This window comes from Dendropsophus ebraccatus, chromosome 4 (genome assembly GCF_027789765.1).
Source record: "Dendropsophus ebraccatus isolate aDenEbr1 chromosome 4, aDenEbr1.pat, whole genome shotgun sequence".
Lineage (NCBI taxonomy): Eukaryota > Metazoa > Chordata > Amphibia > Anura > Hylidae > Dendropsophus > Dendropsophus ebraccatus.
In genome coordinates, this window is record NC_091457.1 from 116749241 (window position 1) to 116767512 (window position 18272).

The window sequence follows — 18272 nt, forward strand, 5'->3', positions numbered from 1 at the left end:
CACAGGACATTAACGTGCAGCGCTTGCCGGGAGGGGGAGTTGGGGGAGCGGCACCAGTCCTGTCCGAGCGCCCTTCTCCTCCGGCCGGCGAGCGCTGCACGTTAATGTCCTGTGTGTGCAGGGACGACGGTGTGCGCGCGGGAAGTGGAGGAGCAGCAGGGTCCAGGGGAGAATGTTCCTGAGTGATCCTGTCCTGTCCGGCGTCCCTGCACACACAGGACATTAACATGTGCAGCGCTCGCCGGCCGGAGGAGAAGGGCGCTCGGACAGGACTGGTGCCGGTCCCCCCCCCTCCTCCCGGCGAGCGCTGCACATTAATGTCATGTGTGTGCAGGGACGCCGGTCAGATCTCAAGGTGGAGGAGCATATGCATGCAGCTCCCTGTATACCAAGACCCCTGCCCGCCCCCCTGTGTACCCATCCACCCCTGCCCGCCCCCCTGTGTACCCATCCACCCCTGCCCGCCCCCCTGTGTACCCAGCCACCCCTGGCCGCCCCCCTGTGTGCCCAGCCACCCCTGCCCGCCCCCCTGTGTGCCCAGCCACCCCTGCCCGCCCCCCTGTGTGCCCAGCCACCCCTGCCCGCCCCCCTGTGTGCCCAGCCACCCCTGCCCGCCCCCCTGTGTGCCCAGCCACCCCTGCCCGCCCCCCTGTGTGCCCAGCCACCCCTGCCCGCCCCCCTGTGTACCCAGCCACCCCTGCCCGCTCCCCTGTGTACCCAGCCACCCCTGCCCGCTCCCCTGTGTACCCAGCCACCCCTGCCCGCCCCCCTGTGTGCCCATCCACCCCTGCCCGCCCCCCTGTGTGCCCAGCCACCCCTGCCCGCCCCCCTGTGTACCCAGCCACCCCTGCCCGCCCCCCTGTGTACCCAGCCACCCCTGCCCGCTCCCCTGTGTACCCAGCCACCCCTGCCCGCCCCCCTGTGTACCCATCCACCCCTGCCCGCCCCCCTGTGTGCCCATCCACCCCTGCCCGCCCCCCTGTGTACCCATACACCCCTGCCCGCTCCCCTGTGTACCCATCCACCCCTGCCTGCCCCCCTGTGTACCCATCCACCCCTGCCCGCCCCCCTGTGTACCCAAACACCCCTGCCCGCCCCCCCGTACACACCTGCCCACCTCCCCGTAGAGGAGATAGATAGATAGGAGATAGATAGATAGATAGGAGATAGATAGATAGGAGATAGAGAGATAGGAGATAGAGAGATAGGAGATAGAGAGATAGATAGGAGATAGATAGGAGATAGATAGATAGGAGATAGATAGATAGGAGATAGAGAGATAGGAGATAGAGAGATAGATAGGAGATAGATAGGAGATAGATAGATATAGATAAAGCAGCAAGAGTCCGCAGCACACCAGCATGTAGTGAAGAGTGGTTCATTCCATCAAATAAGGTGCAGGATACGACGTTTCAATTCACTTCAGAATCATTTTCAAGCATGCTTATCTCTTCACTATATGCTGGTGTGCTGCGGACTCTTGCTGCTTTGTATTTTGGAATCCCCTGCCAAAGGCCTTTCTGTGTTCAGCACCCTCTACTTCAGCCTTGGATGTGCGTCTGTCACGAACGATAGATCGATATCTTTACAGCGTGTCAGTGCAGTGCCATCTACAGCCCCCTATAATGTACGTCCCTGTACTGTCACCTGTATATACTATATACCCATCATATATACTCTGGGTACCTATAGTACATAGCTATATACCTGTATATACACGTCCTGTAGTGTGCACATAGCTGTATACCTGTATATACACGTCCTGTAGTGTGCACATAGCTGTATACCTGTATATACACGTCCTGTAGTGTGCACATAGCTGTATACCTGTATATACACGTCCTATAGTGTGCACATAGCTGTATACCTGTATATACATGTCCTGTAGTGTGTACCTAGCCTTGGGTTGCTGCTCATTGAGTTACTGTACTTTTTTTAACTTTATTGAAACAAACTATCCCCAGTTTGGCACGGCCGAGTGGGTGTGGCTTGTAAAAGGGGTGTGGCTTACAAAGGGGGCGTGTCATAGTTATCATCCAATTATCGTTACCGCAGCTACATATGCGATAAACCGCGATATTGATTTAGGCCAATATCGCCCAGCCCTACTACTTATGATACCTACAGATTTGACATCAGTAGCGCCTGTCATACTATGCACCATACATGAGGTACCAGTTCATGCCTGTGAAACACAGCAAGGGAAACCAAAACAGGCACAGAATTCACCCTATGGGTAAAGTGCCAATGGTCCAAGTGGTACAGGGATTTGTATTTTGGATACACTTTTCTGTGATTACCCACAGGGTGCTAGAGGTCATCATACCACCCTGTCACAACCTATAGGCCAGTGATTTTCAACCTTTTTTGAGCCGCGGCACACTTTTTATAGTTAAAAAATCCCGGGGCACACCACCAACCAAAATGGCACAAAATGACACTAAAACAGTACATATTATACATATAGTTAATAATATAGATTCTAAATGTATTTATACTCACTCAGTGTGAAACCTGGGCCTGTTTTCTTCTCCCCATGCTTCTCTCCACCATACTTCTCCCCCCTACTTCTCTCCTGTGCTTCTCTCCACCATACTTCTCCCCCCTGCTTCTCTCCACCATACTTCTCCCCCCTACTTCTCTCCTGTGCTTCTCTCCACCATACTTCTCCCCCCTGCTTCTCTCCACCATACCTCCCCCCTACTTCTCTCCTGTGCTTCTCTCCACCATACTTCTCCCCCCTGCTTCTCTCCACCATACTTCTCCCCCCTACTTCTCTCCTGTGCTTCTCTCCACCATAATTCTCCCACATGCTTCTCTCCTGTGCTTCTCTCCCCCGAGCTTCTCTCCTGTGCTTCTCTCCCCCCTGCTTCTCTCCACCAAACTTCTCTCCCCCCTGCTTCTCTCCGCTGTTTCTCTCCCCCATCCACAGGTTTCTCTCCCCCATTGTTTTCTCCTGTTTCACAGGGGCACCATAGTTTGGGGAACTTTCCCTGCGGCACACCCGACCATGTGTCGCGGCACACTAGTGTGCCACGGCACACTGGTTGAAAATCACTGCTATAGGCCATGGACACCTTTAAATGTCTGACAACTCAGTCTCCAGTCCTTTTTTTTACCCTCCTGAATGAACTTCTAAGCTGATTTATGACTGCAACAATGGTCATTGTTTTTAGTATCGCAAGTGCAAAGCAATAAAAAAATAAATAAATAAAAACACTAGGGGAGATTTATCAAACTGGTGTAAAGTAGAAATGTCTTAGTTACCCCTAGCAACCAATCAGATTCCACCTTTCATTCCTCACAGTTTCTTTGAAAAATGAAAGGTGGAATCTGATTGGTTGCTAGGGGCAACTGAGCCAGTTTCACTTTACACCATGCTTGATAAATCTACCCCACTGTCTTTAAAGTGTACCTGTCATTTCAAACTACTCTGCAAAAATCAACCATGCAAAGTTCCACTTATACACCATAGTATACATGTGTATTGTTGCCAGACATCTCAAAAGTTTAGACTGCTGCAATAATCAGTTATAAGTGGATGAAGCGTGTGGTAGCGAGACTCATTTGCTCCATTATAGTCTATGGAACGAATGAGTCCACTCTTGCTTCAATAGCTATTATAAGTGAGTGAAGTGGACGATGTCAAAAGTTCAGATAAATGACAGTACCGCTTTTAGCCAAACTTACCTGTTTCCAGTTAAATACAAGGCCTTCAGCAACATAGTCTCGATCCTTGTAATCCTTAAAAAATTCACAGCCTGCAAAAAAACAGGATGAATGTCCAATGTTAAAAATAGTGAAAATATGACTGGAATACTTGTCTGCCTCTCAAGAAGACCAGGTAGAGAACTTCCAGAAAATCTGGCCCCCCTTGGACTCCTACTGCGTCCTGCTGCTCTACTTATCATCATAGGCCATTGGCCTGCAGCCTATGAGCAGGCCCAAACATGATCTCTTCAGCAGGCGCAATGATAGGACGTCATTGGGCCTGGTGGAAGATTCGTCCCCGCAGCACACAGACTTGAGCCAGAAGATGAGGAGACCTACTCCAGGCCTGGAATAAGCAAGTATGATGTGTTTTTTTTTTTCTTTATGTCTGAGAACAACAGGGGGCTGTATACAACAGGGGGCATTATTACTATGGGAAGGTGAGGGGCTGTACACAACAAGGGGCATTATTATTATCAGTCGGGGTGCATAGCAGGGGCATTATTACTGTGGTCAGGGGCTCTTCACAACAGGGGATTATTATTATTATTATTATTATTATTATTAGTGGTGGGGGGGTGTACAGCAGGGGGGGCATTATTACTATGAGGGAACAGCAGGGGGCATTAACACTGAGTGGGGTGCATAGCTGGAGCATTATCCATATGTGGAGGTGCACAGTAGGAGGCATCATTACTATGTTAGCGGGGGAAACACAGCAGGGGACATTATTACTATATGGGGGGTCATAGAATGGGATATTACGATATGGGGGATCCTACATACAGAGCAGAGGCAACCCACATACCTATTAACTTTACTGCGCATGACACCAAACAGCAGAATTAATACTGTATGGGTAGGTAAAAGGGAAGGAAGTTGAAGGAGCCTAAAATGTTTGTCCGACGGGTTTTGAAGAGATTAAAAAGGGAAGGAAAAGGGAAAGTGACTACTCAGATCAAAGAAGATGTCATCTGTGAGTCTGCTGTACCCCCTGCCCCCCACCACCACTGATATAGGGGGAGGGGGGCAGTGATTAAAGCCCACTAAATCCTTCTGCTATAATAACACTGAAGTGAATAGATGCTCCTGTATGCCACACAGCATAGTTGGCAAGGCGCCTGTATAATGACCAACAAGTATGGTTCAGTATTAATTAGAACAGAATAGGACCTAAGCACTATACTTGCTGCGGTTCATATGTTTTATTGCCTCTGAATAAAGCCTATGTACCCTAAAATGGTATCAATAAAAAAAAAAAAAAAAAATTATAACTGCCGGAAGCACGACCTCACATTCAGCCATGTGACTGCTGCAGCCAATCATTGGCTGTACTCGCAAGCATCACTGCTGAAGCCAGCGATTGGTTACAGTGGTCACATGCACATATGGTACACCATCACTACCGCAAAATAAACATAGCCAGACTATGAAGCTAACTTTATTTTTTTTTAACTCTTGAACCACCTTTTCAATCGTGTTATAGTTACTAACATTGCACCAATGATTTTATACAAGCTGTCCCACAAAAAACAAGCCCCAACATGACTTGTTATGGTACTTAAGGTACTATTCCACGAAGCGATTTTTCTGTGATTAACAATAAACAATCTCAAATGCCCGCTATGGCGAACGACCTGAAATTGTTCCCCCAATTACACGGAACAATAATCGTTACTTATGATCGTTCTTGCGGTAGTCTTGTCGTTGCTATTGCGAACGACTGAATGACATCTTACTACCATGGTGCCATGATGTTTGCATCTCTCTTATTAAGGTCAATAGGAGTTACACAAACTACACAAAGCATCCAGCATGGTTGTTTTTGGTTCCCAACCAACTCCAGAAACCACAATACATGACAAATGATTTCTGGTTCTCTACCTGGGTAAGGAATAGATAGAAGCGTGAAGTCTGCATACCGCTGAGCTTTATCCACCTTTTCAGAAGAGGTAACACTGGATAAAACATTAAAAAGCAAGTTGAATTATCTTTTTTTTACAGTAGATTTTGGCTTTACAACCCCTCCCCCCCCTCCTTATCCCATTGACTGCTTTAGGGGTAACAGCAGTAATAAATAAACCACTCCAGGGTTACAGGCGGAGATCTATAAACATTTACCCAGACCTGTAGTTTTGATAAAGTTTTAATAAAATAAAGAAAAGAAAAACTCACTTGAGCCCAAATTTCACCTTCTTGTTCTCTACCATTAGGTCACAGATGTATCGGATAGACAAGTATCTCAACAATTTAATGTCATGGCCCCGGACTTTGTCAAATTGAGAATCTCCATTCCTGAGAAAAGATAAGGGAATAAAGTAGTTAAAGGGTTTACCCAGCGCTACAAAAACATGGTCACTTTCTTTCAGAGACAGCCCCACTCTTGTCTCCAGCTGCGCAGTTCCATTGAAGTGAATGGAGCTTATTTGCAAACCGCAACTGAACTGGAGACAAGAGTCGTGTTGTCTATGAAAGAAAGTGGCCATGTTTTTGTAGCACTGGATAACCCCCTTTAACCCCTTAAGGACAGAGCCTGAAATGGCCTTAATGACAGAGACAAATTTTATGAATATGACCAGTGTCACTTTATTCATTAATAACTTCGGGATGCTTTTACCTATCCGGCTGATTCTGAGATTGTTTTCTCGTGACATATTGTACTTTACATTTCTGGTAAATTGGAGTCGATACTCATAACGAATCTTTATGAAAAATAATTCCCAAAATAATTCCCAAATAATGTTAAAAAATGTGAAAAACTGCATTTTTCCAACTTTGAAACTTTTTTGCGTATACAGAAAGTGGTTATACCACATAAATTATATATTAAATAGCATTAGCAACATGTCTACTTTATGTTGGCGGCATTTATTAAACGATCTTTCATTTTTTTAGACAATAGAAAGCTTAAAACATTAGCAGCAAATTTCCAAATTTTCAGTAAAATTTCAAAATCAGATATTTTTAGGGACCTGTTCAGGTTTAAAGTGTATTTGAGGGGCCTGTATGTTAGAAAGCCCCACAAAGCACCCCATTTCAGAAACTGCACCCCCCACACTTTGCAAAAGCATATCCAGAAAGTGTTTTAACCCTTTAGGGGAGTCACAGAAATAAAAGCCAAGTGTGTAAGAAATTTGAAAATTTTAATTTTCTGTGCAGAGATTTTTTTTGTAATCCAATATTTTTCATAATTATAAACCTATTACCAGAGAAATGCACCCCAATAATTATTGCCCCGTTTCTGCAGTTTATAGAAATACCCCATATGTGGCCCTATTGCGCTATTTGACGCAACCACAAGCCTCAGATATAAGGGAGCGCCTAGTGAATTTCAACGCCTCCGTTATATTTGGTCATTTCTGACTGTACCACTTCAGGTTGGCAGAGGCTCTGGGGTGCCAAAACCTGAAAAAGACCCCTAAAGGGACACCATTTAGAAAACTACACCCCTCAAGGAATGTAACAAGGGGTGCGGTGGGCATTTGGACCCCACAGGTGCTTCACAGATTTTCCGAACAATATGGCGTGAAAAAAGAAAAATTTATTTTTTACACTAAAACGTTGTTCTAGCCTTCAATTTTTCATTTTCTTAAAGGGATAAGAGGAAAAAAAAGACACAGAATGTGTAGCGCAGCTTCTCCCGAGTACGGAAATACCCCACATGTGGCGATAAAGTGCCAAGGGGGCGCAGGACAAGCCTCCAAAGGGAAGGAGCGCCAATTGGCTTTTGGAAGCTGAATTTCACTGGAAAGGATTTCAAGGGCCATGTCGCATTTACAGAGCCCTCGTGCTGCCAAGACACTGGAAACCCCCCACGAGTGACCCCATTCTGGAAACTACACCCCTCAAGGAATCTAACAAGGGGCACAGTGAGCATATGGACCCCACTGGTGACGGGCACAAATGTGGAACAATGTGACGTAAAAGTAAAAAATTTCATTTTTTCACTTCTGCCCGTCATCAAGGGGTCCATATCCTCACTGCACCCCTTGTTAGATTCCTTGAGGGGTGCAGTTTCCAGAATGGGGTCACTTGTGGGGGGTTTCCAGTGTTTTGGCAGCACGAGGGCTCTGTAAATGCGACATGGCGTTCATCATCCATTCTAGCCAAATCCAACCTCCAAAATCCAAATGGCGCTCCTTCCCTTCGGAGGCTTGCCCTGCGCCCACATGGCGCTTTATGTCCACATGTGGGGTATTTACGGACTCGGGGGAAATTGCTCTACACATATTGTGTGTTTTTTTTCTCTTTTAACCCCTTGTGAAAATGATAAATTCAAGGCTAAACCAACATTATAGTGTAAAAAATGTAAAAATTTTTATTTTCACGCCACATTGTTCCACATTTGTGCCCGTCACCAGTGGGGTTCATATGCTCACTACACCCCTTGTTACATTCCTTGAGGGGTGTAGTTTCCATAATGGGGTCACTTGTGGGGGGTTTCAACTGTCTTGGCAACACAGAGGCCTTTTGAATGCAACATGGCCCCTCGAAATCCATTCCATCCAAATCCAGCCTTCAAAAACCAAATGGCGCTCCTTCCCTTCGGAGGCTTAACCTGCACCCGCATGGCGCTTTATGTCCACATGTGGGGTATTTCCGTACTCAGGGGAAATTGCTCTACACATTTATTGTTTTTTTTTAATCTTTTAGCCCCTTGTGAAAATGAAAAAATCATGACAAGATTAATGATTTAGAGTAAAAATTTTACAAAAATTACACTAAATGTTGGTCTAGCCTTGATTTTTTCCATTTCCACAAGGGGTTAAAAAAGAAAATGAACACAAAACGTGTAGGGTAGTTTCCCCTGAGTACGAAAATACCCCACATGTGGGCATAATGTGCCATATGGGCACAGGGCAAGCCACCAAAGGGACAGAGCGCCATTTAGAGGCTGGAATGGAGGATGGAGGCCATGTCGCAATTACAAAGCTCCTGTGCTGCCAGGTCAGTAGAAACCCCCGACAAGTGACCCCATTCTGGAAACTACACCCCATAAGGAATCTAACAAGGGGTGCAGTGAGGATATGGACCCCACTGGTGACAGTCACTTACGTAGAATGTGCTGAGAAAATAAAAAATACAATTTTTTTCATTTTCACGTCCCAAATGTGGCCGTCACCAGGGGGCCATATCCCCGCTGCCCCCCTTGTTAGATTCCTTATGGGGTGTAGTTTCCAGAATGGGGTCACTTGTGGGGGGTTTCTGCTGTCCTGGCCGCACAGAGGCTTTGTAATTGCATCATGGCATCCTCTAATGGGAATGGCGGCCATACCTACTTAGCTGGGGGAAAAAGGGACAATTCTAATTTATTTGGGGGTATTAGGCCAATTATTAGTTTATAAGGTTGGAAATGACAGGTGTCCATCAAATTCAACCTGTGTTGACCCAGAGGAAGGCAAAAAACCCTCGTGAGGCAGACGACAGTAGCTTTATCACAGGGGAAAAATTCCTTCCCGACTCCATAATGGCGATCAGAATAATCCCTGGATCAACGTGACCCCTGAAATAGGAATAAGGGACAGAATTTAGATAATGTAGAACCCCAGTGACGTGTGATACGCCTTGGAGCGATCCTGTATGCAGAGGCCGGGGGGATCAGGACAGGTGTCACACTGGAAAATGTTGTCCTTCCTGATCCCCCTGTTACGCCACACTCTGCACTTCTTCTGGGGTCTCCTGTTTTCCAGTGTGGGGGACGTCACCTGGAAAATGTTGTCCTGGTGCGATAGGGGGTCCCTCATATCCAGAAGCGCTGGGTCCGCTCCATGGCTGCTAAATATTAGGGCTCTATTACTGCTTCTGATATTTTCGGATTGTGCCGCAAGCTACAGTAGCTCGGGCAGTGACGGACCGGAAGAGGGGGGTGCTGGTATAAAAGTTATCCCCGTACAGGTGGTGGTGACCTTTATCTAGCAGTGGGAAGATCAGTTCCCGGACGATCTTCCCACTTGTTCCAAGGATGGGGGGGGAGGGGGCATCTGGGGGCATCTGGGGGCTGCATTCGGGTGTCCCTTCCTACATACACTCTAAGGGAACGTGCACACTGCGGAATCGCGCAGATAATCCTTCGTGCATTCCGCAGTTGGCACCTGCCGGTGGACTGATGCAGGCGCACGTCTCCGTCCGTGTCATAGACTCCATTCTATGCACGGGCGGATTCCGCTCTCCGTCCAACGTATTCATCCTTTGGATGGACGACGGAATCCGCCCGTGCATAGAATAGAGTCTATGACACGGATGGAGACATGCGCCCGTATCAGTCCGCCGGCGGGTGCCAGCTGCGGAATGCACAAAGGGTTATCCTTCGCCATTCCGCAGTGTGCACATACCCTAAATCTGTAAGTGTACCCTGAGGTACGCTCACAGAGTTTGTAGAATTTCACACCATACCGTGATCTCTTATTGGGACGGTACTGGCGGAAAAGACGTGTCTGGGGGGCAGCGTACGCTACGCTACCCCCAGACACGTCACCGGATGATGAGGATGATGAATAGAGGAAAGAAGGATCCCCCCATTCATCCTCACTGGCTGTTTCGGTGTCGGAGGCAATAATAACGTATGCGTCTGACGCCGAAAACACCCTGGGGGCCATCTTTATATGGGGATTGGTATATGGGGTATGTAGTGGTGTAGTCTCAAACTTTATTCAATGTAGTGTGGTGTAATGTAGTGTTTTTTACGTGTTTTTTTTTTTTACAGTAAGTATAAAAAAAACCTACGCCAACAAAGGAGTTGCTGATAAATGCCGCACTTATCAGCAGACCGTGGCAGTAGAATATAGAAAAAAAACACCCTACGCCAAAAAGGAGGAGTTGCTGATTAGCAGCGCACTTTCTTGCGATGCTGATCAACACTCAGCGGCGATAGGGTGCGGAAAATAGAAAAAAAAAAAAATTTGGAAAAAAAAACTTTTTCTACATTCTGAACATCCCTGTAGCTGCTGATAAGTGTATTACACATATCAGCCGCTAGAGGGCAGCAGAGCGCAACATCGGGCGTAAATTTACGCCCTGATGCGCCAAGTAACCAGGGCGCGAGGGCGTAAGTTTACGCCCGATGTCGTTAAGGGGTTAAATAATTGGGTGTGTTCTGGGTGCAGCCATTAACAAAATTAGAGAAGAAAACGGATTTTCAGAAAAAAAGAGAGAGGGCTTTAATAAAGAAAAAAAAAAAAATAACAAAAAACGACAACACCCCGCCAATATACTGCCAAATGTTATGACAGCTCCTCCTATTCCTTTCAATTGGCAAGAACTGCTCAGTGGTGTAATACCAGTCCCAATTTAAAGGGGGTTATCCAGCGCTACAAAAACATAGCCACTTTACCCCTACTGTTGTCTCCAGATTGGGTGGGGTTTTGAAACTCAGTTCCATTGAAGTAAATGGAGCTTAATTGCAAACCGCACCTGAACTGGAGACAACAGTAGGGGGAAAAGTGGCCATGTTTTTGTAGCGCTGGATAACCCCTTTAATATTCGATAAGAAGAGGCTGTTTTGCAGAGCTGTAGAACCCCTTTAAGTATCCTTCTAAATAGTCAAAACTAGCCTAGTTTAGAAATAGTAGAGCTTCTCATTCATACCTGGCTATGGAATCATCCTCCGCAACTTCTGTATCTGCCCAGGAATCATCAGCGCCCCCTGCAGCAAATCCACAAATCAACAAGCTTAAATGCAGGATAACACCTGTGCATTCAATCGCTGACAATATATAAAACAGCACTCTATTATGAAAGAATTTAATAACTTGCGTTCCTTCATAAGGTTAATGCTGTTAAATTAGAAATATTTAAGCTGAACTCACACCAGCTTTATGGTTTTCGATCATTATGGGAACCAAAGCATGGGCTAAAGTTTTTGGTAACCCTCTAAATAGTCAACATTTTTCTTCTCATTTAAACAGATACATTGTAAGTATGGTCCACTAGTCACCTACAGCATTCAGTGTATAATGGATCTGGCATTGTAGAGGCTGTTAATATGAATGGAATCACAGCCAGGAACAGAAAACAAGATTATAAATACTGAGCTTACCTGAGAATATATAATTATACCCGGTGCGTCCATACAACTCCCCCCATCCGGCCAGTGTTGCCGACCTGCATATGTGCTGCAAAGGAAAAGCAGAAAACGTTACGAGGACAAATTTATAAATCGGAGGCATATCCTGAATAAGCGCAATTGTTTAAAAATGTATGATGTACCGAAATGGGCAGACAAATCTCAATCTAGGAGTGCTATCTATAAGCCAAGGCCTTCATTTAGAGGAATGGCCTGACTTTCCGCTTCAGTACAGATCTGCAGTTCTTTGGTATATCAGATGTGGACAAGGTATAACTAGATACAAATAGCAACCCGGGACTATCCATCTTACACACATCATCCCATCAGAACGTCTCCAACTGCTGGAGTAATTCCATTACAGTGGATGGTCAGGTTGTGTACAGTTAGGGGCCCTGCATTATTTTGTTACTCAGAACTATTGTTAGTTTTCAGGTTGTATGCAGCCCGCAGAGAAATAAATGGTCATACTGTATCTGCCAAGATGAACAACCAAGAATGAGAATGTGGAGGGATGGGACAGACAGCTGCCAAACACTGGGTATGCAAGAAACACTCACCTTTCCCTTGTACAGAATAACCGGGCAGACGAACCGTCCTCTACATCGAGCCATTTTGCTGCGGTTAACAAGGTCTTGTAGTTTGCTGACCTGCACCGTGCTCTCAAACCTGCAACATAACACCACTGAATTATTACTGCATATAAGGGCCCGGTCACACTGAGTAAAACAGGAGGAAATTCCAAGCGGAACCGATGCCGTGGACTCCAATCCCGGCTGCCTCAGTATCTCAATGAGATGTGTTATTTTTGCAGAAATCAATATTACAAGTGATTTTATTTGGCAAAAAAAAAGCCATTTTCTGTACTCAAAAAGCTATTTCCCAGCCTCCCCCCATCCCAACCTTTTATCTGTTCACTATCAGGCAAAGCCATCTACGTTACGGAGATGCAAAGTGAAGAAGGGTTTGCTGTGTCCATTATAACCTAGGGAGGGGGAGGAGTGAGCAGGAAGAGGAGACAAACAGCCCTGTAGTTTGGAGACTGACTGGGCACATAAAAAGCTAGATTTACAGGTCAGAAAGCTCAGTGTTGGTCTGGAAACTTGGTGAGAGAAGATTGCAGGATCTTTTGTTGTGCAGGGCTGCCTTTCTCCTTTCCCTCTCTTTTGCTTAATAAAACAAAGTTTAAAAATAAAAAATAAAAATAAAAATCGCTTGTACTATTGATATCTGCAAAGTGACATTTAAATGACAGTTACACTTTAACCATGTAAGGCCAACAACTATAATGCCCAAAATTCATATGGCTGGGCTTGCAAAACAACTGATCATTAACATATCTGTATCTACAGGTAGCTATGCACATATACGCTGTGAGCCACACGTGCATTTGGCTTATGGCCAGCTTCCCCCAATTGCCCCATTTACATAAGCATTCATGTTCCTGACTGGGGGGGGGGGGGCGCTCTGGCAGCTGCTTATAAACCTTAGGGTCCATTTACACAGAAAGATTATCTGACAGATTATCTGCCAAAGACTTGAAGCCAAAACCAGGAATGGATTTGAAAAGAGGAGAAATCTCAGGCTTTCCTTTATGACCTGATCTCTGTTTATAGTCTGTTCCTGGCTTTGGCTTCAAATCTTTGGCAGATAATCTGTCAGATAATCTTTCTGTGTAAATGGACCCTTAGAATCAAAGGATCAGTCAGATGAAGTTCAGTTTTCCAAATCCTTCTCTCCCCTGGCATCATCTGTTGGAGAAGAGTTGGAAGGCCACCATGTAAATTAGACAATGGATGGTATTGCCAAAATAGGTAGCCAAATAGATTTTTGTGGAAAAGGTCAAATATCTAATGTGTACGGAGGTTTCTTGATTCTCTGCAACAGCAAACGTCTGGGATAAAGTAGATAAGCAGGTGTCAGGTAGCCGCTTGATCCCCTTTCCCTATTGAGTACATATATGCTTGGCCAAGCATGTACATGTATGGGAAGGGAGGAAGCAGGAATCGCTGTTTGCTGGGTGAATATTCTGTAAGCAGCTGTCAGTGTATGGTGTGTATAGTCATCACTGGAGGTATGGAAAAATAAGAGTGATGGGAGAAGGGAAAAGCAAGATGTATTAGACATAGTTCTCTTCAGTGTATTTATTCAGGTAAATGTATATCAGACATCAGCATCTCATTCCAGTGCTCTAGAAAGCTGGACTGCTATATAAAGCAATAGGCCTCTCATCAGGAGAACGGCAATGTGGGCAGCGATCACACATTACTCCTGCAGGCCGGACAGATTACACGAGTCCGAAGAGAAAGTCTAATATTTACACAGCGGATTATGGGTGCTAGCACCAGAGCAGACACTAATCCAGGCGTGATACACAGGAGATAACACATGTATTTGGCTAAATCTCACTTTGCAGGGAGGTGCTGCCACCTTCCTGCACAAAGGTAAATGTGACAGCTAAAAAAGACGGAATCTCAGGCAAGGTGAAGGGACTATATTCACACCTATAGGAAGAGTCCACAAGTAAAGCATCAATGAAACCCGATTATCTGGTATTCTGGACCACTGGACAGTCACTGAAAGAGTTATTTAGAGGGTAGAAAGAGCTTGCATGCAGCTGTTAAAGAAAGCCATTTTATTGAGGTATATATGTTACATACATGTGCTTGTCATGCTCTTTGCTCTCATACTCCAGGAAGACGATCTGTCGGGGGTAGTGGCTGCACAGCTCCCCATTGGGGTTCTGGATGATGCTGTAACAATAATCCCTTCCAAAGAGCTCCAGACAGCGCTGCTCAATCCTCTCCACCTGAGGAGCAAGAAAGAAACCAGTCAGGGACATGTACAGGACACAGAAGTGATCCGCAGTCTATGAATAGTAAAGGTCATTGGAGATCTCTGGTGCCTGTCAGTGAATGAAAACAATTGTACACATTCAGAGACTGACACCTGCCCTAATGTAACTCATCTCCTAGTAATGTTATGTTTCAATATAATAAACCTTATGGGATCAAAACGGAATACGGTAACAGCACAAATCTCTTATACTGGACTCCAGACTTCTAGCTTAAAGGGCCTTTTTGGTTCTCTTTAACTGAAGTGCCATCCTCAGGAGAGGTCACTAACGTCTGATCTGTGGGGGTCCACCACCCAACACCCTGATCGATCAGCTGTTTGCCAGAACCCCAGCAACCACATACGCAATAAAGAGGCGTAAGCAAACAGCACCCTACATTATACAGTGGCTGAGCAGGGTTACTGCAGCTGATCGCCCATTGGAGTAAATGAGACCTAAGCTCCACCCATTCACCATGCTTTCCAGGCGGCGGGTCTCTGGCAAGTAATGGGGTTGCCAGTAGTTGTGAGTTCAGGGCACGAACCCTACTCAAATTAAAGGGGTACTCCAATTATTATTATTATTTATTTATTTATTTTTTCAAATCAACTGGTGTCAGAAAGTTTAACAGATTTGTAATTTAATGCTATTAAAAAAAAAAAAATCAAGTCTTCCAGTACTTATCAGCTGCTGTATGTCCTGCATGAAGTGGTGTTTTCTTTCCAGTCTGACACAGTGCTCTCTGCTGCCACCTCTGTCCATTTTTATTATTTTTTTTATAAAGCGCCCTTAATTCCAGAGCGCTATACAAGCGATAGGGGTAACAAAAGGGAACAATACAAGATCAAAAACGCATTGAAGGTAAATGGACAACTGGTAAATAGGGAAAGAGGACCCTACCCCTGAGGGCTTAAAATCTATAACTGTCCAGAACAGGAGAGGCTTTCTATGGGGATTAGCAACTACTCTGGGCAGTTCCTGTCATAAACAGAGGAGGCAGTATAGTGCTTTATTCATGTTTTACTAAAATGTGTTTTTGAAAAATTATAAAAACTATTGAACCGAAACAGTGTCCAACCAGCAAACTTTTACTCTATTCACAAGTCAATTGACAAGTCAATTCTTTCGGCGGATGCCTGAATTCGCCTGACCACAGAATGGAGTCTATGGGACCAATAGAAATGCGCAGGTACAAGCGACGGAATCCGCAGGAACTTTTCCATGTGGATTCCTCAGTGTGAGCACACCCTAACAATATACAAGCAGGAAAAACATGCCATGCGAACCAAGCCCTAGGTACTTTGGGGAAGATTTATCAAAGGGTGTAAAATATACACTGCTGTAAACTGCCCACAGCAACCAATCCCAGCTCCTCTATCATTATACCAGAGCTGTAAGCTAAGCTGTGATTGGTTGCTGTGGGCAGGTTACACCAGTCTACATTTTACACCCTTTAATTAATCTTCCCATTTGTTTCTAACCCTGAAATAAATAAATGTATCACATATCAGTCACCCAGAAGTCTCTAACCTTTCCATTTCATGCCATCATGTGGCTGTACATAAGAACATGCCCCTACCTCCCTGGCTTCAGCCTAGGGGTCCGCTGTCCCCCAGCCGCTTGCTGGTCTAAATAGGGATGCGAGTCATGATGTCTCAGCGCAACGGACACATCACGACCCAGGTCCTCACTCTGAAGCCAGGGAGGTAGGTGCATGTTGTTATGTGCAGCCACCCCCTCCCCAGATCGTTTTAAAAAAAATGCCAAACACAGGACTTCTCCTTTAAATGGTCACTGTGCTTTTAAACAACTTCCCTTCATGTGATAGCCTATGTCAGGGGTCCTCAACTGGCGGACCGCTGTCCGGACCCCTGCTGCAGCTCAGCTCAGTTTAGTTTACCTGTATACTGAGCCGCTCTCCGCACAGTATGGAGCACTCATAGTTACCGCGCAGCAGCACTGACAGAGAGGGAACCATTGGCTCCCTCCCTGTCAGTCACAAGAGGACGCTCTCTGCCTCTGGTTTCGGCAATAAAGTGATGTCACTGGACCGCCGATGCCAAGACAGGGAAGAGTGCCCTCATGACCGCTGCGGTGCGGCCACAGGAGCAAAGAGAAGAGGAAACACCGAACCCAGTTGAGTATAAGTGTTTGGTTTCTGACTCCAATTTTTCAACTGCGCTAAATTTATTAAACTGTGGCATGATAGATGAGGAGTTTGCACTTTTTAAAAAGAGACACATAGGGGGAAATATAGGACTTTGCCCCTATTTTTAGGTGAATAATTGGATTTTTTGCCCATTTTTGGTCTGTTTTTAGATGCAATTTTTTTTTTAATCTGCCTGTTTTGAGTATTCACCCAAAAATTTGCATAATCCGGGATTAGCGCCCAATTTATCATCTGCGACTTTTTAAATCCTAGGTCTACATCTGGTCAGTACCAGGTGAACATGCGCAGTGTCTGACTTTTTACTTAGATGCATTCCCTATTGCACTGCCGACCCACCCTTAGTGGGAAGAAACCCCAGCCCCTCCATGACGTGACTCCATTAGAATCAATGGAACCCTTTTCATAGAGGGGCGGGGGTTTCCTCCCACTAAGGGTGGGTCGGCCCGCCTCCAGTGCTTCAGCCTGGGCCTGGTGGTACAGTCACACCATAAGTGAAGGAAATATCCACCAATCCCCATTAGAAGAGTCACACACATTAGACTCCTTAGTAAATGTCCCCCATAGTCCCTACAGTGTCTTAGAACTCACTGACGTTAAACCACGCCTATTATATACAGAAACCACGCCCTCTTGTCAGACGCAGAGTCCCACAAGCCTGAGGTAAACATGACAGCAATAACACGGGTTGTTATGTCCCATTACAGGCGGTAGGAGGCGCTGTTACCGCGCACTTCTATAAGCACAGTCCCCTGCAGTGTATACCCCGCTCCGCTCCCTGTATACAACGGGTTGCCCTGCACTCTGCTGCCCCCCTGTGGCCTGTAGCGAGTTTCTCACCTTTGCCCCCACATCCTTGGCCCGGAACTGAGCACGGGAGAACTCCTCCAGAAGCTCCTCCAACCCGCTCACCCGGCCGGGGTCGTCCATAGCGGCCACCCTGGTATCAGAGGGTTTGGCCCATCCCGAAACCCGGAGCACCGGTGCTCGCCTGACAGGACATCCGCAGCACCGCGTCCCTTCTTGATCACGTGCCAAGTGACATCTGTCAGGTCGCCCGCTGATGACGTCACGACATGGCCGCGTCGCCATCTTGGTTGAGGAAGGGAGATTTGTAAGGAAATATATAAAGAAGACATGGATGTATCACTTTTAGTTTGTTTTTTATTATATGAAGTTATTGACAAGTGGAGCTGTCAGAGAGGATTTCTGCTGCCCCACAACCGCTTAGGTCGGTGTAAAGCATTACAGGGGATGTTTTGGGAGAGACTTGTTATTGTAATACCGTGTATGACCACTGTTGGGCAGTGTGGAGCTTTCTCTTTTCCATTTGTTCCTGTTGGAAACTGAAGGAAAACTTCAGGGGGGATAAAAAAATAAATAAATAAATATAAATAAAATTATAAGAGCCACTTTTGGGCTCTTATAGTAAATAGCCAAATTTTCTCCACATTTATTAGGTTTTTTTTTGCCAAAGAACTATTTCTTTGCTGTGG

General features: G+C 45.8%; 1 protein-coding gene across 7 annotated transcripts in view; it reads right to left on the reverse strand.

Annotated features, from left to right (window-relative positions):
• Window positions 1–17807, reverse strand: part of MTMR14 (myotubularin related protein 14) — a 58365-nt gene extending 40558 nt beyond the window's left edge. For all 7 annotated transcript variants that reach the window (XR_011362635.1, XM_069966846.1, XM_069966841.1 and 4 more), the window contains exons 1-8: window positions 17617–17807; window positions 14434–14582; window positions 12334–12442; window positions 11747–11822; window positions 11296–11353; window positions 5887–6006; window positions 5596–5669; window positions 3691–3761 (exon numbers count right to left, since the gene is read on the reverse strand). Coding sequence is in view for 6 of the 7 variants with exons in the window: in XM_069966846.1 (XP_069822947.1) it covers window positions 3691–3761; window positions 5596–5669; window positions 5887–6006; window positions 11296–11353; window positions 11747–11822; window positions 12334–12442; window positions 14434–14582; window positions 17617–17706 (747 nt within the window). In the remaining variant the exon portion in view is untranslated. The remainder of the gene's footprint in view (window positions 1–3690; window positions 3762–5595; window positions 5670–5886; window positions 6007–11295; window positions 11354–11746; window positions 11823–12333; window positions 12443–14433; window positions 14583–17616) is intronic.
• Window positions 17808–18272: the final 465 nt, after the last annotated feature.